General features: G+C 53.1%; 1 protein-coding gene and 1 long non-coding RNA gene across 2 annotated transcripts; both read right to left on the bottom strand.

Annotated features, from left to right (window-relative positions):
• Positions 1 to 8,345: 8,345 nt before the first annotated feature.
• Positions 8,346 to 12,535, bottom strand: LOC148113191 (uncharacterized). The gene is made up of 2 exons (XR_015728379.1): positions 9,522 to 12,535; positions 8,346 to 9,146 (listed from the first exon to the last, which is right to left on the bottom strand). It is a non-coding gene; the product is annotated as an uncharacterized LOC148113191 (long non-coding RNA).
• Positions 12,536 to 15,254: 2,719 nt separating this feature from the next.
• On the bottom strand, positions 15,255 to 20,522 carry ZNF503 (zinc finger protein 503). The gene is made up of 2 exons (XM_034424006.3): positions 18,831 to 20,522; positions 15,255 to 17,760 (listed from the first exon to the last, which is right to left on the bottom strand). Exons 1-2 carry the CDS (start codon positions 19,167 to 19,169, stop codon positions 16,222 to 16,224), a joined length of 1,878 nt encoding a protein of 625 aa, XP_034279897.2. The 5' UTR covers positions 19,170 to 20,522; the 3' UTR covers positions 15,255 to 16,221.
• Positions 20,523 to 22,728: the final 2,206 nt, after the last annotated feature.

The following is a 22,728-nucleotide window of genomic DNA, read 5'->3' as shown; positions in this document are numbered from 1 at the left end:
CAGGGCGGCTTACAGTGCGTTAAGCAATAGCCTTCATACTTTTGTATATTTATACAAAGTCAGCTTATTGCCCCCACAACTGGGTCCTCAATTTACCTACCTTAGAAAGGATGGAAGGCTGAGTCAACCTTGAGCCTGGCGAGATTCGATCTTACTTTAATTGCAGACAGCTGGTGCTAAATTACAGTGTTTCTGTCTGTTGAGCTATCCAGGCTCCTAGTTGCCGGCTGCCTGCAATTACTGCGAGTTCAATTCTCACCAGGCTCAAGGTTGACTCAGCCTTCCATCCTTTCGAGGTAAGTAAAATGAGGACCCGGTTTGTGGGGGCAATAAGCTGACTTTGTATAAAATAGATCACCACTCAGGGGGGGGCAAAAAGCCCTACTAAGCAGGTATATACAAAAGTATGAAGGCTATTGCTTAACACATTGTAAGCCGCCCTGAGTCTCCGGAGAAAGGGCGGCATATATAAATCAATAAAATAAATAAATAACAGAGTCGGAAGGGATCTTGGAGGCCTTCTAGTCCAACCCCCTGGAAGGATTCCCAGAGCATCCCAACAAGCTCAGGAAGGTACAGTTGGGAGATGCCTCCTCCTCTTCCTCCTCCCTCTCACCTGGCTGAGTCCCTCCCTTGTTTTAATTTGGGAATCTGGAGCCCAGCAGAGAGGATGCACGGCAGGTCCTCTAACTCCTTCAGAGGCTGGAGAAAACATACCTACATTCAGATGCTCTGCAAGCTTAGTTAATTACACCGGTGTGTGTGTGTGTGTGTGTGTGTGTGTGTGTGTGTGTGTGTGTGTGTTAGTGATGAGAAGTGTTTTTATTAATTAGGGTCTTGTTGCTTCCTCCCCAAACCTACCTGGGGGGGGCGTCTCCCAAAGAGGGGGGGAGAGTGGCTGAGGTGTCTTTAAGATACCAAAATGTTGCACTTTCCCCCAACTACTTTGGAAAAGAGTTGGAAGGTTTGGGGAGGGGGTCCCTCAAACCAGGGGTGAAATCCAGCAGGTTCTGACAGGTTCTGGAGAACCGGTAGCGGAAATTTTGAGTAGTTCGGAGAACCGGCAAATATCACCTCTGGCTGGCCCCAGAGTGGGGTGGGAATGGAGATTTTGCAATATCCTTCCCCCTGGAGTGGGGAGGGAATGGGGATTTTGCAGTATCCTTCCCCCAAGAATGGGGAGGGAATGGGGATTTTGCAGTATCCTTCCTCCAGGAGTGGGGAGGGAATGGGGATTTTGCAGTATCTTCCCCCAGGAGTGGGGAGGGAATGGGGATTTTGCAGTATCCTTCCCCCAGGAGTGGGATGAGAATGGGGATTTTGCAGTATCCTTCCTCCAGGAGTGGGGAGGGAATAGGCATTTTGCAGTATCCTTCCCCAGGAGTGGGGTGAGAATGGGGATTTTGCAGTATCCTTCCCCCAGGAGTGGGATGAGAATGGGGATTTTGCAGTATCCTTCCTCCAGGAGTGGGGAGGGAATAGGCATTTTGCAGTATCCTTCCCCAGGAGTGGGGTGAGAATGGAGATTTTGCAGTATCCTTCCCCAGGAGTGGGGTGAGAATGGGGATTTTGCAGTATCCTTCCCCAGGAGTGGGGTGAGAATGGGGATTTTGCAGTATCCTTCCTCCAGGAGTGGGGAGGGAATAGGCATTTTGCAGTATCCTTCCCCAGGAGTGGGGTGAGAATGGGGATTTTGCAGTATCCTTCCCCAGGAGTGGGGAGGGAATGGGGATTTTGCAGTATCCTTCCCCAGGAGTGGGGTGAGAATGGGGATTTTGCAGTATCCTTCCCCAGGAGTGGGGTGAGAATGGAGATTTTGCAGTATCCTTCCCCAGGAGTGGGGTGAGAATGGGGATTTTGCAGTATCCTTCCCCAGGAGTGGGGTGAGAATGGGGATTTTGCAGTATCCTTCCCCAGGAGTGGGGAGGGAATGGGGATTTTGCAGTATCCTTCCCCAGGAGTGGGATGAGAATGGGGATTTTGCAGTATCCTTCCCCAGGAGTGGGGAGGGAATAGGCATTTTGCAGTATCCTTCCCCAGGAGTGGGGTGAGAATGGGGATTTTGCAGTATCCTTCCCCCAGGAGTGGGATGAGAATGGGGATTTTGCAGTATCCTTCCTCCAGGAGTGGGGAGGGAATAGGCATTTTGCAGTATCCTTCCCCAGGAGTGGGGTGAGAATGGAGATTTTGCAGTATCCTTCCCCAGGAGTGGGGTGAGAATGGGGATTTTGCAGTATCCTTCCCCAGGAGTGGGGTGAGAATGGGGATTTTGCAGTATCCTTCCTCCAGGAGTGGGGAGGGAATAGGCATTTTGCAGTATCCTTCCCCAGGAGTGGGGTGAGAATGGGGATTTTGCAGTATCCTTCCCCAGGAGTGGGGAGGGAATGGGGATTTTGCAGTATCCTTCCCCAGGAGTGGGGTGAGAATGGGGATTTTGCAGTATCCTTCCCCAGGAGTGGGGTGAGAATGGAGATTTTGCAGTATCCTTCCCCAGGAGTGGGGTGAGAATGGGGATTTTGCAGTATCCTTCCCCAGGAGTGGGGTGAGAATGGGGATTTTGCAGTATCCTTCCCCAGGAGTGGGGAGGGAATGGGGATTTTGCAGTATCCTTCCCCAGGAGTGGGGTGAGAATGGGGATTTTGCAGTATCCTTCCCCAGGAGTGGGGTGAGAATGGGGATTTTGCAGTATCCTTCCCCAGGAGTGGGGTGAGAATGGGGATTTTGCAGTATCCTTCCCCAGGAGTGGGGTGAGAATGGGGATTTTGCAGTATCCTTCCCCAGGAGTGGGGTGAGAATGGGGATTTTGCAGTATCCTTCCTCCAGGAGTGGGGTGAGAATGGGGATTTTGCAGTATCCTTCCCCAGGAGTGGGGTGAGAATGGGGATTTTGCAGTATCCTTCCTCCAGGAGTGGGGAGGGAATGGGGATTTTGCAGTATCTTCCCCCAGGAGTGGGGAGGGAATGGGGATTTTGCAGTATCCTTCCCCCAGGAGTGGGATGAGAATGGGGATTTTGCAGTATCCTTCCCCCAGGAGTGGGGTGAGAATGGGGATTTTGCAGTATCCTTCCTCCAGGAGTGGGGAGGGAATAGGCATTTTGCAGTATCCTTCCCCAGGAGTGGGGTGAGAATGGAGATTTTGCAGTATCCTTCCCCAGGAGTGGGGTGAGAATGGGGATTTTGCAGTATCCTTCCCCAGGAGTGGGGTGAGAATGGGGATTTTGCAGTATCCTTCCCCAGGAGTGGGGAGGGAATGGGGATTTTGCAGTATCCTTCCCCAGGAGTGGGGTGAGAATGGGGATTTTGCAGTATCCTTCCCCAGGAGTGGGGTGAGAATGGGGATTTTGCAGTATCCTTCCCCAGGAGTGGGGTGAGAATGGGGATTTTGCAGTATCCTTCCCCAGGAGTGGGGTGAGAATGGGGATTTTGCAGTATCCTTCCCCAGGAGTGGGCTGAGAATGGGGATTTTGCAGTATCCTTCCTCCAGGAGTGGGGTGAGAATGGGGATTTTGCAGTATCCTTCCCCAGGAGTGGGGTGAGAATGGGGATTTTGCAGTATCCTTCCTCCAGGAGTGGGGAGGGAATGGGGATTTTGCAGTATCTTCCCCCAGGAGTGGGGAGGGAATGGGGATTTTGCAGTATCCTTCCCCCAGGAGTGGGATGAGAATGGGGATTTTGCAGTATCCTTCCTCCAGGAGTGGGGAGGGAATAGGCATTTTGCAGTATCCTTCCCCAGGAGTGGGGTGAGAATGGGGATTTTGCAGTATCCTTCCCCCAGGAGTGGGATGAGAATGGGGATTTTGCAGTATCCTTCCTCCAGGAGTGGGGAGGGAATAGGCATTTTGCAGTATCCTTCCCCAGGAGTGGGGTGAGAATGGAGATTTTGCAGTATCCTTCCCCAGGAGTGGGGTGAGAATGGGGATTTTGCAGTATCCTTCCCCAGGAGTGGGGTGAGAATGGGGATTTTGCAGTATCCTTCCCCAGGAGTGGGGAGGGAATGGGGATTTTGCAGTATCCTTCCCCAGGAGTGGGGTGAGAATGGGGATTTTGCAGTATCCTTCCCCAGGAGTGGGGTGAGAATGGGGATTTTGCAGTATCCTTCCCCAGGAGTGGGGTGAGAATGGGGATTTTGCAGTATCCTTCCCCAGGAGTGGGGTGAGAATGGGGATTTTGCAGTATCCTTCCCCAGGAGTGGGGTGAGAATGGGGATTTTGCAGTATCCTTCCTCCAGGAGTGGGGTGAGAATGGGGATTTTGCAGTATCCTTCCCCAGGAGTGGGGTGAGAATGGGGATTTTGCAGTATCCTTCCTCCAGGAGTGGGGAGGGAATGGGGATTTTGCAGTATCTTCCCCCAGGAGTGGGGAGGGAATGGGGATTTTGCAGTATCCTTCCCCCAGGAGTGGGATGAGAATGGGGATTTTGCAGTATCCTTCCTCCAGGAGTGGGGAGGGAATAGGCATTTTGCAGTATCCTTCCCCAGGAGTGGGGTGAGAATGGAGATTTTGCAGTATCCTTCCCCAGGAGTGGGGTGAGAATGGGGATTTTGCAGTATCCTTCCCCAGGAGTGGGGTGAGAATGGGGATTTTGCAGTATCCTTCCCCAGGAGTGGGGAGGGAATGGGGATTTTGCAGTATCCTTCCCCAGGAGTGGGGTGAGAATGGGGATTTTGCAGTATCCTTCCCCAGGAGTGGGGTGAGAATGGGGATTTTGCAGTATCCTTCCCCAGGAGTGGGGTGAGAATGGGGATTTTGCAGTATCCTTCCTCCAGGAGTGGGGTGAGAATGGGGATTTTGCAGTATCCTTCCCCAGGAGTGGGGAGGGAATGGGGATTTTGCAGTATCCTTCCCCAGGAGTGGGGTGAGAATGGGGATTTTGCAGTATCCTTCCTCCAGGAGTGGGGAGGGAATGGGGATTTTGCAGTATCCTTCCCCAGGAGTGGGGAGGGAATGGGGATTTTGCAGTATCCTTCCCCAGGAGTGGGGTGAGAATGGGGATTTTGCAGTATCCTTCCCCAGGAGTGGGGTGAGAATGGGGATTTTGCAGTATCCTTCCTCCAGGAGTGGGGTGAGAATGGGGATTTTGCAGTATCCTTCCCCAGGAGTGGGGTGAGAATGGGGATTTTGCAGTATCCTTCCTCCAGGAGTGGGGAGGGAATGGGGATTTTGCAGTATCTTCCCCCAGGAGTGGGGAGGGAATGGGGATTTTGCAGTATCCTTCCCCCAGGAGTGGGATGAGAATGGGGATTTTGCAGTATCCTTCCTCCAGGAGTGGGGAGGGAATAGGCATTTTGCAGTATCCTTCCCCAGGAGTGGGGTGAGAATGGGGATTTTGCAGTATCCTTCCCCCAGGAGTGGGATGAGAATGGGGATTTTGCAGTATCCTTCCTCCAGGAGTGGGGAGGGAATAGGCATTTTGCAGTATCCTTCCCCAGGAGTGGGGTGAGAATGGAGATTTTGCAGTATCCTTCCCCAGGAGTGGGGTGAGAATGGGGATTTTGCAGTATCCTTCCCCAGGAGTGGGGTGAGAATGGGGATTTTGCAGTATCCTTCCCCAGGAGTGGGGAGGGAATGGGGATTTTGCAGTATCCTTCCCCAGGAGTGGGGTGAGAATGGGGATTTTGCAGTATCCTTCCCCAGGAGTGGGGTGAGAATGGGGATTTTGCAGTATCCTTCCCCAGGAGTGGGGTGAGAATGGGGATTTTGCAGTATCCTTCCCCAGGAGTGGGGTGAGAATGGGGATTTTGCAGTATCCTTCCTCCAGGAGTGGGGTGAGAATGGGGATTTTGCAGTATCCTTTCCCAGGAGTGGGGTGAGAATGGGGATTTTGCAGTATCCTTCCTCCAGGAGTGGGGAGGGAATGGGGATTTTGCAGTATCTTCCCCCAGGAGTGGGGAGGGAATGGGGATTTTGCAGTATCCTTCCCCCAGGAGTGGGATGAGAATGGGGATTTTGCAGTATCCTTCCTCCAGGAGTGGGGAGGGAATAGGCATTTTGCAGTATCCTTCCCCAGGAGTGGGGTGAGAATGGGGATTTTGCAGTATCCTTCCCCCAGGAGTGGGATGAGAATGGGGATTTTGCAGTATCCTTCCTCCAGGAGTGGGGAGGGAATAGGCATTTTGCAGTATCTTCCCCCAGGAGTGGGGAGGGAATGGGGATTTTGCAGTATCCTTCCCCAGGAGTGGGGTGAGAATGGGGATTTTGCAGTATCCTTCCTCCAGGAGTGGGGAGGGAATAGGCATTTTGCAGTATCCTTCCCCAGGAGTGGGGTGAGAATGGAGATTTTGCAGTATCCTTCCCCAGGAGTGGGGTGAGAATGGGGATTTTGCAGTATCCTTCCCCAGGAGTGGGGTGAGAATGGGGATTTTGCAGTATCCTTCCCCAGGAGTGGGATGAGAATGGGGATTTTGCAGTATCCTTCCTCCAGGAGTGGGGTGAGAATGGGGATTTTGCAGTATCCTTCCCCCAGGAGTGGGATGAGAATGGGGATTTTGCAGTATCCTTCCTCCAGGAGTGGGGAGGGAATAGGCATTTTGCAGTATCTTCCCCCAGGAGTGGGGAGGGAATGGGGATTTTGCAGTATCCTTCCCCAGGAGTGGGGTGAGAATGGGGATTTTGCAGTATCCTTCCTCCAGGAGTGGGGAGGGAATAGGCATTTTGCAGTATCCTTCCCCAGGAGTGGGGTGAGAATGGAGATTTTGCAGTATCCTTCCCCAGGAGTGGGGTGAGAATGGGGATTTTGCAGTATCCTTCCCCAGGAGTGGGGTGAGAATGGGGATTTTGCAGTATCCTTCCCCAGGAGTGGGATGAGAATGGGGATTTTGCAGTATCCTTCCCCCAGGAGTGGGGTGAGAATGGGGATTTTGCAGTATCCTTCCCCCAGGAGTGGGATGAGAATGGGGATTTTGCAGTATCCTTCCTCCAGGAGTGGGGAGGGAATAGGCATTTTGCAGTATCCTTCCCCAGGAGTGGGGTGAGAATGGGGATTTTGCAGTATCCTTCCCCCAGGAGTGGGATGAGAATGGGGATTTTGCAGTATCCTTCCTCCAGGAGTGGGGAGGGAATAGGCATTTTGCAGTATCTTCCCCCAGGAGTGGGGAGGGAATGGGGATTTTGCAGTATCCTTCCCCAGGAGTGGGATGAGAATGGGGATTTTGCAGTATCCTTCCTCCAGGAGTGGGGAGGGAATAGGCATTTTGCAGTATCCTTCCCCAGGAGTGGGGTGAGAATGGAGATTTTGCAGTATCCTTCCCCAGGAGTGGGGTGAGAATGGGGATTTTGCAGTATCCTTCCCCAGGAGTGGGGTGAGAATGGGGATTTTGCAGTATCCTTCCCCAGGAGTGGGGAGGGAATGGGGATTTTGCAGTATCCTTCCCCAGGAGTGGGGTGAGAATGGGGATTTTGCAGTATCCTTCCCCAGGAGTGGGGTGAGAATGGGGATTTTGCAGTATCCTTCCCCAGGAGTGGGGTGAGAATGGGGATTTTGCAGTATCCTTCCCCAGGAGTGGGGTGAGAATGGGGATTTTGCAGTATCCTTCCTCCAGGAGTGGGGTGAGAATGGGGATTTTGCAGTATCCTTCCCCAGGAGTGGGGTGAGAATGGGGATTTTGCAGTATCCTTCCTCCAGGAGTGGGGAGGGAATGGGGATTTTGCAGTATCTTCCCCCAGGAGTGGGGAGGGAATGGGGATTTTGCAGTATCCTTCCCCCAGGAGTGGGATGAGAATGGGGATTTTGCAGTATCCTTCCTCCAGGAGTGGGGAGGGAATAGGCATTTTGCAGTATCCTTCCCCAGGAGTGGGGTGAGAATGGGGATTTTGCAGTATCCTTCCTCCAGGAGTGGGGAGGGAATAGGCATTTTGCAGTATCCTTCCCCAGGAGTGGGGTGAGAATGGGGATTTTGCAGTATCCTTCCCCCAAGAGTGGGGAGGGAATGGGGATTTTGCAGTATCGTTCCCCAAGCCACGCCACGCCCACCAAGCCACGCCCACAGAACCGGTAGTAAAAAAAATAGGATTTCACCACTGCCTCAAACCCAAAGGGGCAGAGAGAAAACGCCAGACCACCACCACTACTAAAATATCTGTATGAAGCAGTCCAGCCCCAAAAGGCTTGGATGGGACCTCTGAATTTGCTGTGCCCCCCTCGCCCCCCGCCCCACAACTCCCGTGAAGAGTTCAAAAGAGATAAAAGAGAGGCGTCTTGCTTTGATCTTCTTCCCACTCCTTGCATCCCGCGGTCCTTCCCTTCCCCATCTAACCGTTTCCTCGGACCAACCCCAGCTCCTCTTCCGTGAACGCGTGTGTTGCATACACACACACAAAACGCACGAAATTGAGTACAGACCAAGCTACTCGGTGTAAAAAACATTGTTAACAAATCGCGCTCAAAGCGGCGGGATTAAAACCTGTGAGTTTTTTTACAAATCGTTTCGGAAAGATTTGTCTAGCGCCGCCTGGCGGCGCATCTTGGCTGAAAATGGGGAAATACGCAGGGAAAACAAAGAGGCGGAGGGAGGGAGGGAGTTACGCCAGCGAGCAAGCATCCTTCTTACTTTCCCCACGTGCAAATCTCTCTTTAGGTCATCCCAAGGCGACGACAAGCCAAACAACAGAACGTGGCGAGGACGGGCTGAAGGCATGTACCCGTGCGTGGATTAAGTGACTACTACCAGTAGTAACCATGAGGAGTTGTGGTTTTTCTTCCGACGCCTCCGGTTGGTTATTGCACACCGAGCGGTCGGGCAGAGAACCGGGCAGAAGTCTTTTGAGGGATGCCGGAGTCCCTGGGATAACACGCAAGAATTTGGGGATGAAAGGAAGAAGGGGAGGAGAAAGAAGGAAGGAAGGAAGGGTAAAGGAAAACAAGAATGAGTAAAGGGATAGTAATAATAAAAAAAAAAGAAACAGAAAAGGCAGGCGAAGGAAGGAAGAGAAAGGGCTCGCCGCCGTGGGGAGCTTTCGAGGGTTCACAAGTGCTCCTTTTCCAGCCATGTGAAGAAAAAAAATCCCACGCCCACGCGCGTGTCCTCTCTCCCACGTCCACTAGCCGAGGGCGATAGTCCAGGTCGTAGCTGGCTTCTCCCGAGTCACGATTCTCACGCTCCCCGTCCTCGGCGCGCTGTGGGAAAGCAGCCGACAGCGTTCTCTGATCGTCTGGATGAAGGCAAGCAGACACGGCAGCTTTAAAACACGCGCGCTTCCGAACAGGCATGCACGGATTCAGTGGTCGGTTTTTCAAAGCTTTGCGGGTTGGATGGAGCGCCCGCACACGCCCGCACTCGCTTTCTGCCCGCTGCGTGGCTCAGCCTGATCTCTGGCCGTCCCCAAAACACTAAAGAGGAAGGGGGAAAAAGCGCTTTCCCCCCTAAACTTGGGGAACGCATTTTTTAAAAATTTTTGATTTATATGCCGCCCTTCTCCGGAGACTCAGGGCGGCTTACAATGCGTTAAGCAATAGCCTTCATACTTTTGTATATGTATACAAAGTCAGTTTATTGCCCTCATAATCTGGGTCCTCGTTTTACCTACCTTAGAAAGGATGGAAGGCTGAGTCAACCTTGAGCCTGGTGAGATTCGAACTTGCAGGAATTGCAGGCAGCTGATGTAAGTGGATGTTAATAACGGTGCTTTAGTCTGCTGAGCCACCAGAGCTTCTTTCATTCATTCTTTCTTTCTTTCTTTCTTTCTTTCTTTCTTTCTTTCTTTCTTTCTTTCTTTCTTTCTTTCTTTCTTTCTTTTTTCTTCCTTCCTTCCTTCCTTCCTTCCTTCCTTCCTTCCTTCCTTCCTTTCTTTCTTTTCTTTCTTTCTCTTGGAGCGCCCCCAAACTTCACTTGATTCCCCCAAGGGATCGTCAGGGGATGGGATGGGGAAACCACTCTGCTCTCTTTCCTCCTCCAATGGTTTCTTGGGATCACAAAAAGGGCAATGCGGATCCGATGAGGCTGCTTTAAAGGATCCGATGAGGCTGCTTTAAAGGATCCGATGAGGCTGCTTTAAAAGGATTCCGGAGTGCAAAACGTAACCCAATGCGGGGAAATCTGGGACGGACAAAATGAGCAAATAGTTGAGGGGTTGGTGGGTTTTGGCCCTTGGCTCGCCGTTTGGTTAAGATGATCGCTCTTTTGAGGGACAGAGAAAAGTTTCACCCGCATTCTGGTATTTGCTAACCAGCTAAATTATTATTATTCCATCATGTCCAATTCTCAAGAATCCCTGCCGTTTTCTTGGCGAGGTTTTTTCCAGAAGTGGTTTGCCATTGCTTCCTTCCCAGGGCTGAGAGACAGCGGCTGGCCCAAAGTCCTTCCAGCCTGCAGGCTTTCTGCTCCGAAGCAGGAGAGGCTCGCGATATCCCCGTTTATACAACCTGATGATGCCTTTTTTTAATTAAAAAAAACCCCACTTAACATTTGCTAAACGGCCTGCGTTAGTTACCGCAACATTTACAGGCGCTCTTATAGGCCTCGCAAGTATCCTTAAAGCTTGCACGAACTTTTCCTGGCTCATCAGCTCAGCTGCTTTCCACCTTCAACTTGGGGGGGGGGTGTCCAGCTGGAAACAGCCCCCCCCCAAAAAAACCACGAAACCTCCCAACCTGAAAAAAGGCGCTTCTTGACCCACAAAGGCTCCATTAGAATAAAACACGACCATCAAACCACTCCCCCCCCCCGGCTGGGGTCGCCCAAGGCTCTCGGGGCACAAACCATCCCCGTCCGTGCAATTCACCCAGCATTTCCCCAGGAATTGGGGATTCCCGAGTCGTGGGAATTCAGTCCATTCTTTGGCCTTGCCGGTTTTTCCTAAGGGATGGAAGAAGCCTTCCTTTCCTCGCAGGTTGGCTTCTTCCAGGCCTGCACCCCCAAGAGAAGAGTCCAGCTCTTCTCTCTCTTCTCGGGAGTCGAACCCCTTCCTCCAACCCACCCCCAAATTCTTTCCCAGCCCTGCGATAGGGAACGGTGGTCCCTCTTGCCCCGTTGCTGCCTTCCTTCCAAGCTCGCCATTCTTAGGAAAGTCCAGTTGCGTTGCAGTCCGTGACTCTTCTTCTCCCTACCAGTCGTAGTACTACGACCATTGCCATTTCCTCCTCCTCCTCCTCTTCCTCTTCTTCTAACCATGCCTGCTCAGTTGGCTGTGGAAGTGATGGTCTCACTATAGAATTTCTCTCTTTTTCTCCATCTTCGCTCTGCTTCCTCGCAGGGCCCGGTGCGCTAAGGAAGGCCTCGTCTGGCTGCAGGTTCTTTCTTCCAGTCGCTTCGCCGAGGGAAAAAGCCAGGTTTATATCCCAGCTGTGGAGAGAAACCCTGTGCCCCGGGCATCTCCTCCTCCTCCTCCTCCGACAGCGGTTAGCCCTTGAAATAAAGAAGGCGCAGAGAAGAATCCTGAAGAACGCCGTTCCCAACGCAGCCGAGAGCTTTCCTTTGCAGCCTTTGCGTTCCCAGCTTTGGATCAGAGACTAGAATTGTGCCAGCTGCTGAATTTGCATCGTGGGAACGCCGTCCATAGGGTTCCCCACCGAGACTGCTGGCTGTCTCCAGCCGCAGAGATGCAAGCTAGGCCGGCCTTGCTCTCTTTTTGCAGGGAGGGGAAAGTCAGTTGCCACCGCCGTTCCCCCTGTGGTTCCCCCCCCCACCTTCCTCCGTCCGGGCTTTTTGCCTCTCAAACAGCCGGTTCGACCCCGGCAAGCTTGCAAAGAGCCTTTTTTTTCCCTGGTTGGGGGTGTGGAGTGGGGGAAGCGAGAGAAGGTCTCTTGGCTTCTGTGGGGGGCCTGCAGCGATTTGTGCCACGCATCCCTGGTCTTTGCCAAGCGCCGCCCGTCCCCTTGAAGACCCGGCTTTTAGGGTTAGGTAGGTCAAAGGGGAAGAAAGCTCCAACGAGAAGGAAAGTCTTACCCCGAGCACCCCAAGGGCGAGTTGGCCCAAGCCTTGGCCCCGGCATCACCCAGGTTTATTAACGGCAGACCTGTTTAAAACCAGGGGGAAGAGGAAGAAGAAGGGGATTACGGTAACTTTTGTCTCCCTTGCCCCACTTTGAAGACTGGGGCGCGCTGTACGATCCAGGGAGCTGCGCACAAGAATGACCCCCTTGCAGATTTTAATTCCCCCCTGCTCCGATTGCCCGGGGAAATCTCTTCATCGGATTTGGGGGGGGGGGGGTTTGACAGCCTCAATAAAGGAACACCTTAAGAGAGGAGCATATTATTATTATTATTATTATTATTATTATTATTATTATTATTATTATTATTATTATTATTTAAAAAGAACCCTTTTTGTTCTCCGACGTTTTCTCTACACGTGTTCCCGGAAAGGGGGGGGTTCTCCCCCTTTTCTCCCCAGGGCGAGTTCTGCCTGTACCCAATGAATTTTAATGACCTTTTTAAAAACTTCCCCGCAATTATATAAAAAGCCAAACACGTCAACAAGTGTCCACAGGTTCCATTTTTTCCCCCTCCCCCAGAAATCCAGTCCCTTCGCTTCTCAGGCCAAGCCACGACTTAAGTCGCTCACAATCCCAACACACTCTGCTGGCCGTCCCCCCCACCCCCACTGTCTCTCCCCCCCCAAAAAAGGCCTTTGATTTGTGAGTTATTTGAACAGCCAAAAAGCCCTTCCTTGGCCTCCTAAGACACAAAAGAGCAGAGCGAAAGTAGCCATCAAGGCAACCAACCACCGCAGCCCGAAAACAAGGTTCAGCCTTTCAGGTCGTTGGCAAGTGAAGCTGCCCCAAGGCAATTCCGTTCCCTCCCCCCCCCCACCCCCAGAAGTCACAGCCGAGAAAACTTAAAACTTTTGCAAAGCCTGCGCTGCCCCCACCTTCAACCCCCGCGCCCCACCACCACGACCAGTTTGCACCTTCCGATCTGCTAATCCGTTTGACAAGAGACGACGGAACCAAAATAACCCTTGTTTAAATAATAATAATAATAATAATAATAATAATAATAATAATAATAATAATAATAATAATAATAATAATAATAATAATAATAGGTTAAAAATGCTACCGCACGACGCTCGCCTCTCCTCTTTTGCTTCCGCCCGTCTCCTTCCTTCTTTCCTTCCTTTCCTATAGTCAGCCTGCTTTCGTTTTGTTTGTTTTGCTTGCGAAGTTTTACAGCTTCACGAGCATTTGAGGCTACCCCCGACTTAATAACCATTTACGAACCGATTGCTAAGAACTAAAGCGAAATACTGTTTTTGGGTGGACGCACGCGCGTTTTCCTTTTGCAAGACAACGGATATAGGCCCAGTTGCACATCTTTGGAGTGCCGTTTACATCCAAAGGAGGGAGGGGGGAAACCTTTAGCAGGTTTTTGGGTTTGTTTGTTTTTTTTAAAGCTTTTCTGCTCCACCGTCCCTGCAGTTTTCCCCGGAATCTGCTTTTCCACGAGTCTTTTCCCATTCGCATCCAGCGCTGCAAACTAAGAACGCGAACCTTATTTTGGAAAAGGGTTCAAATGAAATCTCCCCGGATTGAAGGTTTTAAAAGGAACCTGGATAGCTCAGCAGACTAATGCATTGTAATTTAAGTCCAGCTGTCTGCAATTAGTAAGTTCGAATCTTGCCAGGCTCAAGGTTGACTCAGCCTTCCATCCTTTCTAAGGTAGGTAAATTGAGGACCCCGTTTGTGGGGGGCAATAAGCTGACTTTGTAAAAAATATACGAAAGTATGAAGGCTATTGCTTAACGCATTGTAAGCCGCCCTGAGCCTCCGGAGAAGGGCGGCATATAAATCAAATTTTAAAAAAAACAAAACAAGGCCAAAGCCTTCTTGTTTTACTTACTTTCCATCTCAAAGAGGGGGAAATATAGTGGATGGAAATAAAACTGGAAAGGGAAGTAGAAAGCCAGAAAGACGGGCTGAAGTTCGCCTCGCCTCGCACCTCTAAATTCGGCAGCTTTTGGGTTCTTCAAACTTGTAGGAAGAAATCTACTCGGAAGTAAAATAATAATAATAATAAAAATAAAATCAGGCCGCAAGCCTGATAGATAAGCGATTAAGCGTCTTTCCTTCCCCTTTCCCATTTTAGGAGATGGGGAATTCTTTCAATCCCCACTTCCCATTCAGAGCTACGACACCCCCTTCCCTTTTCCACGCAGCTACCTCCGCACCAGTGACCAGGGGATTAGGGTTTTAGTCAGGGTTTATTTCCACTCCCCTCCAAAAAAACCTGCTGGCCAGCTGTCTCTCCACATCCCCGCATCCGGATTCACACAAGACGACTAAAACGGGTCGCTGAAATTCGCTCCTTTGCTTTGAACACACAAAAGGCCACGGAAAAAGCACTTATGTCTTACTTAACCAAAGGGGATTTTTGTTCACGCCGCGTAAAATAAACCGGAGACTTCCGAAAGAGACTTCCTTCAACCCAGAGTTAAAACGCTCAAGCCAAATTTAAGCCTGTGGGAACGTCGCCACAAGCAGCAGGAGGATCTACGGACGTGGTCGATTTTGTTTTTTTTCCCCTGCAACGACGGATCTAACGAGATTTTGTAGATCTTATTTTTCCCCGCCTGTCTGAAAATGAAACCTTTTTTTTGTTTGTTTTGTTTTACCCAAAGCGTTTGGTTTTTCAGCCATCGGGCCAAACTAACCAGGGTTTCAAAATACCCCACTCCCACCTAACTAAGGGACTTTCTCGCTCGTGTTTTTTTTTATAATAAATCTGCTCCTTCACACACACACACACACACACACACACGCGTCCCTTTCTTTCATTTCTCGCTCCTTTGGGACGGAAAAAACCAGACCCATCCCGTGCCACGGTCGATCTTAAGGTTTCTCTCCCGAGCAGGTAAGATCTTTCTTGCTCAAGCCAAGAACGGATGGAGATGGGACGAGATCCCCTTCCCAAGCCGCCTGCCCGATTCCTTCCAGAATTCGTGGGCTGGATCGTGTCCCGCGTTTCCCTAAACTGAGCCAGGAGTTTATTCGCCGCGCGTAAAAGCAAAACAAGGAACAGGGCGCGCCAGCGACCTTTTCCCTCCTTTTGAAAAGCCCAGACGTTCTTTCCACGGCTTTGGTGGGCAAATCCCGGGAAGCCAAACGCCTTCCTTTCCCCCTTAGAACAGAAGCTGACTTCGTCTTTGTTTTGTTTTGAGTTTAAATTGCCCCAGTTCTGCTTAACAACTCTGCAGCTGCAATAAGAAAAGTATCGGGTGCTAATTAAACCGGGAGCATAATCAACCTTCAATTGCTGTTTCTCTTCCTTTGCTTTCATCCGCCCAAGTAATTAAAGAGCATTTATAACAAGACTCCAAAAGGTTATTTCAAAAGAAAAGTAAAACCTTTGTTGTTTTTTTTAATACATCAAATATACAGAATTTTAATCTTTTAAAGCGATACATTGTCTTATTATTTTTAAATACATGACGTCACCCCCTTGTTCCTGTCCCTAGCTACGGGGTGGATCTTAAAAATTAAAAAATAGTCAAGTGTTTCTTTTTTGAAAGAATACAAATAAGGCAAACGGAGGTTTTTGGGAAAAGAGTGGTTGGTGGTTGGGTTTCCTTCCTGCCAGGATACATACAAAAAAAAAAAATACCAATTTCTCTCGCTCTCTTTGCCACTGGATACACTTTTGAAAAATCGCTGCAATTTGAAGACTGGAATAGACAAATTGCAAGTTAAGAGCCGCGTTGTTCTTGGAAAAAGAGACATGCATTGAGGAGGGGGGGGATTTGCCCCACCCACCGACCCACCGTTAAATAAGAACGTACAATACAGTACAATCATAGCAATTTTAAAGTAACATTAAAGAGAAGACTTCTAGTTCTCGTTTTCTTTTTATTGATTTATATTCTACAACGGGTGTTTCCACTTCGTTTTTGTTTGCGTGTTTTTTTTTTTTGTTTTGTTTTCCTTGAAGCCTATCGAGCTGAAATTAGGTAATGCACTTTTTATTTTTATTTTTTTAAATGGATTCATCGTCCCGCTTGAAGCTAACATAAATAAATACAGTGCCCATGGATCCAGTCCTCAAGATGAACACTATCTTTATATATATATTTATTTAAAAAACGTCCAATTTTGCCATTTTTTTTTTTGTCTGGTCATCCATCCTTAAGAAACTTTCCAAGGGACGCTGGGCGGTCTTTTCCTTCCTCCTCCCTCGCTTTCAAATCCACCCACCCCACCCCCCGACGCCCCCCCAAAGGATCACCAAAAACAAAACCCCAGCCTCAGGCGGCGACCCCCCCCCTCCCACACACACACACCGGGGGAAAAAAACTCACTGGTATCCCAGCGCGGAAGCTGTCGTCAGTCTTTGCCCATAGAGTGCGTAAGGGGAGTAATAGGGTCCAGTGGCGGCCGGGACCGGGACGGGGGCTCCTGGGGTGGGCAAGGGGCTCTTGGAGTAAGGGTGGTAGCGGCTGCTGAGTCCCAAGGCGTGGTGCGGGCTGCGCAAAGCCAGAGCGCCAGGGCTGCCCGGGCCACCGGCCGCCGAGGTGGGCACGTGCATGTGGCAAGCCATGGCCGCTGCAGCGGCGGCGGCCAACGAGCTGGAACTCGGGTAACCGGAGAGCAGTTTCTCAGCCGGGCCGGGAAAAGCCGTGTGAGTCCGCAGGTGGCTGAGCAGCTCCTCCGAAGTGGCGAAGCGTTTGTCGCAGGGCCCGTTGGCCGAGACCCAGTTGCAGCTGTGAGGCTGGGGGTCGTTGGGCAGCAAGAAGCCGTAAGGGTAAAGCGGGTGGCCGGCTAGCGACGGCGGGCCGGCGTGCAGAGGCGGCCCCGGGTAAACCAGCGGGTAGCCGCCTGCTTTGAGAGCTTGCTCGTGGGCGCAGGAGGCGCCGGCGGCCAGGTGGCTGGCGCAGTGGTAGCTCAGGCAGTAAGGATCGCGGCACAAACTGGCCGTCATCACCGACGGCGGGGAAGCGCCGGCTAGGGGGCTCGAACCCGCCGCTTTGCCGCCGCTCCCGCCGCCTCCCCCCAAGCTGCCAGCCTTGCTGGGGTCGAGCGCCACGCCCGGCGGCAGGAACTGCGGTGGGTAACCGGCGTACGCCCCGGCTAGGGAGCCCGGATAGCTCATGCCAGCCGGCGGCAGCGGGAAAACAGTCTGGCCCGGTTTGTAAGGAGAGACCGGCGCCACCAAACCGGCTGAACCCAGCACAGCGGCGGCCACCGACGACGGGACGGCGCTGCAGGACGAGTCCGCCGTCGAGCAAGAGGCGGCCGAAGCGACGCCGGCCAGGAGCCCCTTGGCGCCTTCGTGGCTTTGGCTCAGCTCGGCTGAGAGGCCGCCGCCGCTGGAAGCCAGGCGCCCCGAGCCGTCGGAAGCGCTCTTGCCGCAGCTCTCCGCCGCTTCTTTCTTCTCCGCCTCGCCGCCGCCGCCGCCGCTGCTGCTCCCGCCGCCGCCCTTGCTCTCCCCGCCGGGCAGCAGGCCGGGCGAGCAGGCCGAGGCGCTGGAACTGGGGCTGCCTGTCCTTGGCGTGAACGGCGGGCAGGTGGCGCTCGGCACCCGGAATCCCGTTTTCTCGCTGCTGCTGCTGCTGCCACCGCCCGAGCTCCCTCCGGATGCGGCTCCGGAGCCTCCGACGGCCGACGAATCCTTCTTATCCGCGCCGGGCTTGGAGTAAGGCTTGAAGCTGGACTTGTCCTCGGCGCCGATGTCGCTGAGCTTCAAGGGGCCCCCCTTGGACGCCTCCTTGTCGCCGCCGCCGCCGCCTCCGCTGGACGTGACGCTGGAGAGCTTGGAGGAAGGCGAGGGGTCCGGCTTGCCGATCTGGGAGCAGGTCTGCGCGAGGAGAGCCAGCGGGCTCTTCTTGGCGTCCAGCTGCAGAAGGGCCGGGGTGGGGTGGGGTGGGGTGGGGGGAAGAGAAGAGAGTTGGAACCCTGAGTGCCGGCAGGGAGGCTCCCCCGAAGCGGCTGCCTACCCCCCCCGACCTCAACCCCCCCCCCCTTTTGAAAGTCGCCCTTCCACCCTGCAAGGCAAGGCAAGCCGAGGCCGGCGCCCTGTGCTGCTTCCCCCCATCCCCCCCGGTCGTCCGTGTGTCCCCTCTCCCCCGTTGGGACTCTTTGGCGGGCGCCGCAGGGACGCCGCCCCGAGCCCTGCTTCGCGCAGCCCTCTCGCCCCGTCGCTGCGCCCCTGGAGAGCCCTGTGGAACCCCGACGCCCCGAGACCCGATCCGTTTAACTGGCTGTACCCCCAAGAGCTTCGCCGTGCCCGAAGAGCGCTCTCTCTCTCACACACACACACACACTCTCTCACAAACACTCACACACACACACACACTCACAAACACACACTCTCTCTCTCACACACACACACAAAAACAAGCGGCCAGGGCGGCTTTCTTTCCCAAACCCTCACTCTCGAACCGGTAGGGGCTGCTCAGTTTCAGGTTACCGTCCCTTGGATGGCAATCTGGTTCCATAACCAACAAGCCGTGGGGGGGGGGGGTTGGGGTGGAGGCGGAGGCGGAGGGGGGCAGGAATGAGCCCGCCGATGAAGTGGCAAATTCCGCCGGAGCACCCGGCCGTCCCCCCCCCCCCGTTCAAGAACGGAGAATGCAAAATGGAAAGCCAGGGGCGCGTCACCCCCTCTCCACCCAAGGCGAAGGACGCACGGCGGGTCCCTCCGAGAGCTTTTTAGGGGTACCCAACTCAACTTGCTCTCCCCCCCCCAAAATCAATCGCCCCAGGCCGGACGACGGTATATGTGTGTGTGTGTCTGTGTGTTTGTAGAGGGGGGGGGGAAGAGTTGTTGAAACGAAGCAAGCGCCCTACAAAGGATTCCACGCACCCACTCACACACACACACACACACACACCAAACACACCAAAGGACGGGGGGTCCCTTTCTCTCCTGCCGCCCCCCCCCCTTCTCCGGTGTGTCTTACTTACCTCGATCGGGCTGACCGGCGTGGAAGGCAACGGCTGGAGATATTCGGGATGCAAAATGTGTCCCGTCCGTGCCGTGAGCATTTTCAAGACTTTGATGGGCAGACGGTTGGCTTGGCGCAAAGGGTCCGAAGGGGGGATGGCGTGGAAGAAAGCTTTGCAGCAGCCGCCGCCGCCGCCGCCAACAACGCCGCCGATAAGGTTCCCAGCGAGCCCGCTCTGCCAAGGGAGCTCAGCAGCACCGCCGCCGCCGCCGTTCCCGAGCTCTGGCGCGCCTCCTCCTGCGCCTCCGCCTCCGCGCGGACTACTTCTTACGGCAGAAAGCGCGGGGGCTGTAATCATGACCCAAAGGCTCGCATGAAAACGCGCGGGGGGGGGGCACACGGACGGACGGACGGACGGACGGACGGGAGCGCCGGGAACGCGCTGCTCAGGAGCCGAAACGGAGCGTCTGCAGCTTCCAATGGCGACTTCGGGGACCGAAGAGTGGGGGGTGGGGGGAGGGGTGGGAGTGGGGTGGAGTGGGGGGGGTGAGAAGGCAGGGAGGAAGATTCCGCCCCCTTTGCAAAACCGGGAGCAGCAGCAGCAGAAGAAGCCGCCGCAGCAGATTCCTCCGAAGGTTTTTCTTCTCCTTCTTTTTCTTTTTTTTTTTCTCTCCCAGTCTTTTCTTTTCTTTCTTTTTCTTTTCTTTTTTTTTTCAGGCTTTTTTTTCTTTCGTTTTTCAAAATCGGGCCAAAGGGAAAAGTCCGAGGTTTCAACCGCTGGAGAAATAAATCCGTGCTTTTTTGGGGTGGAGGGGGGGGCAGGGTTGTGTGCCCCCCCGAGGGGAGAGGGAGGGGATGACGGGGGGTGGAGAGAGAAGAGCCCGGGCTTATCTCCTCCGTTCAACCCCCCTCTGCCCGGCCGGTCTCTCTCCTCCTTTCTTTTCCTTCCTTCCTTCCTTCCTTCCTTCTTTCTTTCCTTCGGTCTCTTGCTTCTTCTTCTTCTTTTCTTCCTCCTCCTCTCCGCCCAAGCCGCTCTCCTGCCAGCCTCGGCTCTGGCAGAGAAAGTGGCTTCCCGAGCGAGCTGAATTAGTCGGGAGATTAAAGCCTTTGCCGCCTTCCAATCAAATGGGAGCCCGAGGTGATTGGAGGGTCAAGGGGATGTGACGTCACGCTGCCTCTTCAAGGGCTTTTCCGCGGCCGACGACCCCCCACCCAATACCTCCACCCACCCACTCATCGCTCTGCCCGCTCCATCCATCTATCCATCCAGCCATCCATCCCGCCTCCTGCCTTTGCTCAGCTCAACGGGGCTCGTTCCCTGCCCGTCCTGGCATTCCTGAGAAAAACCCCCTCCCCACTTTGCCGGCCTCCAGAGACTCCGCGAGGGGCTTTTTTTGGGGGGGAGGGGGCGCAAGACGCTGCCCGCCCTCCCAGGTTGGGACAAGATCGGTCCGGTGGATTTTGCTTGGGTTAAGGTCGCTTCCCGGCCTCCCGATGGGACCCCCCCCCAAAAAAACCAAGAGGCGCTGCGCTCCGTGCTCTCCGTGCAACGGCCCCGGGGTTCAGTTTATGGGGAGGGGGGGGAGAGAGAAAAAAAAGCTGACGGGGCCTGGATCGGATTTCCTCCGGCACGAAAACAAGCAGGAAAAGTCCTGGGCCTCCTCCTTCCAAATACGCCAACCCAGCGCCCTCCAAGCGGAACTGGAGGGGCGTGGGGAAATTCCACGCGGGGATTGGGCGAGGCCGGGGGGGGTGTCACGTGAATGAGGCCCCTCCCTCCCTCCCTCCCTCCTCCTCCTCCTCCTCCTGCCCCTCCCCTCCCGGCCAGGGGGTGGGGGTGGGGGAGACGCGCTCTTCTCCCTCGGTTCCTCTCCTTCATCCGCTGTCAATGCTCTCCAACCGCAATCCATCAGTTATTTGTCAGCCCCCGTCAATCCGGCCTTGATTTATGTCAGGTTGTGTTGCTGATTACAAGCCTGGTGCGACTTTGAAGGAAGGAAAGGGAGAGAGAGAGAGAGAGAGAGAGAGAGTGAGTAAGCGGAGAAAGACAGACAGCAAAGAGACGGACGGACGGCTTCCCTTGGAAGGGAATATATATCGCCCGTCTGTCTCTTTGCTGTCTGTCTTTCTCCGCTCACTCACTCATATATATATATGAAAATGGCTGATAGATAGATAGATAGATAGATAGATAGATAGATAGATAGATTTCTCTACATTTCTATCTCTATTTATCTCTAGCATCTAGATAGGTAGGTAGGTAGGTAGGTAGATAGATATAGATAGATGATAGATGATAGATATATAGATTATCTATCTATCTATCTATCTATCTATCTATCTATCTATCTATCTATCTATCTATCTATCTATCTATCTACCTACCTACCTACCTACCTACCTACCTATCTATCTATCTATCTATCTATCTATCTATCTATCTATCTATCTATCTATCTATCATTCCATTTAAAAGAGTAAATCGCTCCGGGTAAATGCGATGTGTATTCCCGCAAAACAAGCCGCGAGGCTCGTTTCCCTTGAGCCCGGCACCTCGTTCGGGTGGGGAGTCGGGGGGAGCCCGCTGCTTGTTTGGCCGTCCCTTTTTTTCTCCACTTCCCGGGCGATCAAGCTTCTTCCACGGCTCCTGGTCCTTGGAACCGGAGGAGGACCCTGAATTACCCCCGTTAGTCTCCCGTGGGACTCACTCCTACCCTTGGTGTTATATGAACCACCATACAGCCTACAACCGTCGGTGCTGCTAATTGCTCTTTAGGATGCCTTCGCTGCTCTTCCTCTTCTGCAACTGTTCCTGCCGCTGTTCTTTGAAGTCCCCCCGCCCCCGTTGTCCAGCTTTCACACACACCCCTCCATTTCTCGGAGACTCTGGAACAGATTTCCTTATGGGATCCACCCAGAGCCCACGAGGCATTTCTTGGCGCCCGGTCCATTCTTCTGGGTAATGCAGGGCCTCTGTCCAGGCCCAGCCAGGAGTTCCAACACCACTGCTTTATGCTGCCGACCCATTTGGGTGACTTTCGGGGGGGGGGGGTCGGCAGGGCCTGGAATTTCCCCGAGGAAGGCCTGGAGGCCTGGATATTTTCCTCCAGGCGGGCCGTCTTAACGCTCTGGGCCTAATGGATACTTGCCTGTGGGCTCTCCCACGAGTATAGGGGGCCCCATACTAATCTGTGTATGTTAACCCTTCGATGCACCTTCTATCCTATAAATACAGCAACATATTTATTACATTTTAGTGCGTTTTTTTAATTTTTTTTTTTAAATTTTGATTTATATGCCGCCCTTCTCCGGAGACTCAGGGCGGCTTACAATGCGTTAAGCAAAAGCCTTCATACTTTTGTATCTTTTATACAAAGTCAGCTTATTGCCCCCACAATCTGGGTCCTCATTTCACCTACCTTAGAAAGGATGGAAGGCTGAGTCAACCTTGAGCCTGGTGAGATTCGAACTTGCAGTAATTGCAGGCAGCTGACGTTAATAACAGTGCTTTAGTCTGCTGCGCTACCAGGGCTCTGGTATACTAACATGCGTTAATAGAAATTAACACTGATAACGCTGATAGATATATATTTCATTTTGTCGACCGTTTACATTTTTATTGCTGTGAGTAGGTGGCTAGGGGCCCCCAGTACACTGGTTTGCCCGTAATGATGTTAAGACGGGCCGGGGGCGGGGGGGGGGGTTCAGGGGAGGCCAGCTTTCAGGCGAGGCGAGTTCCCTTGCTCGCCCGGGACAAGGTTGGGCCTCTTTCGGTCCAAGCTATTCGCCCAACAGGCCTGCCGGATGATATGAACTACGGCTGCCTTCGAAGGCTTTCGCCCGCCGGCTGGCGCATCTACGGTTGGATGTCGCTTCGATTTCACCTGCCGACGTGCGGCCTGGGGTCTTTTCTTTTT

Source organism: Pantherophis guttatus, chromosome 6, assembly GCF_059756535.1.
Source record: "Pantherophis guttatus breed Tessera chromosome 6, ASM5975653v1, whole genome shotgun sequence".
Lineage (NCBI taxonomy): Eukaryota > Metazoa > Chordata > Lepidosauria > Squamata > Colubridae > Pantherophis > Pantherophis guttatus.
This window is presented reverse-complemented; position numbering and strand designations above follow the sequence as displayed.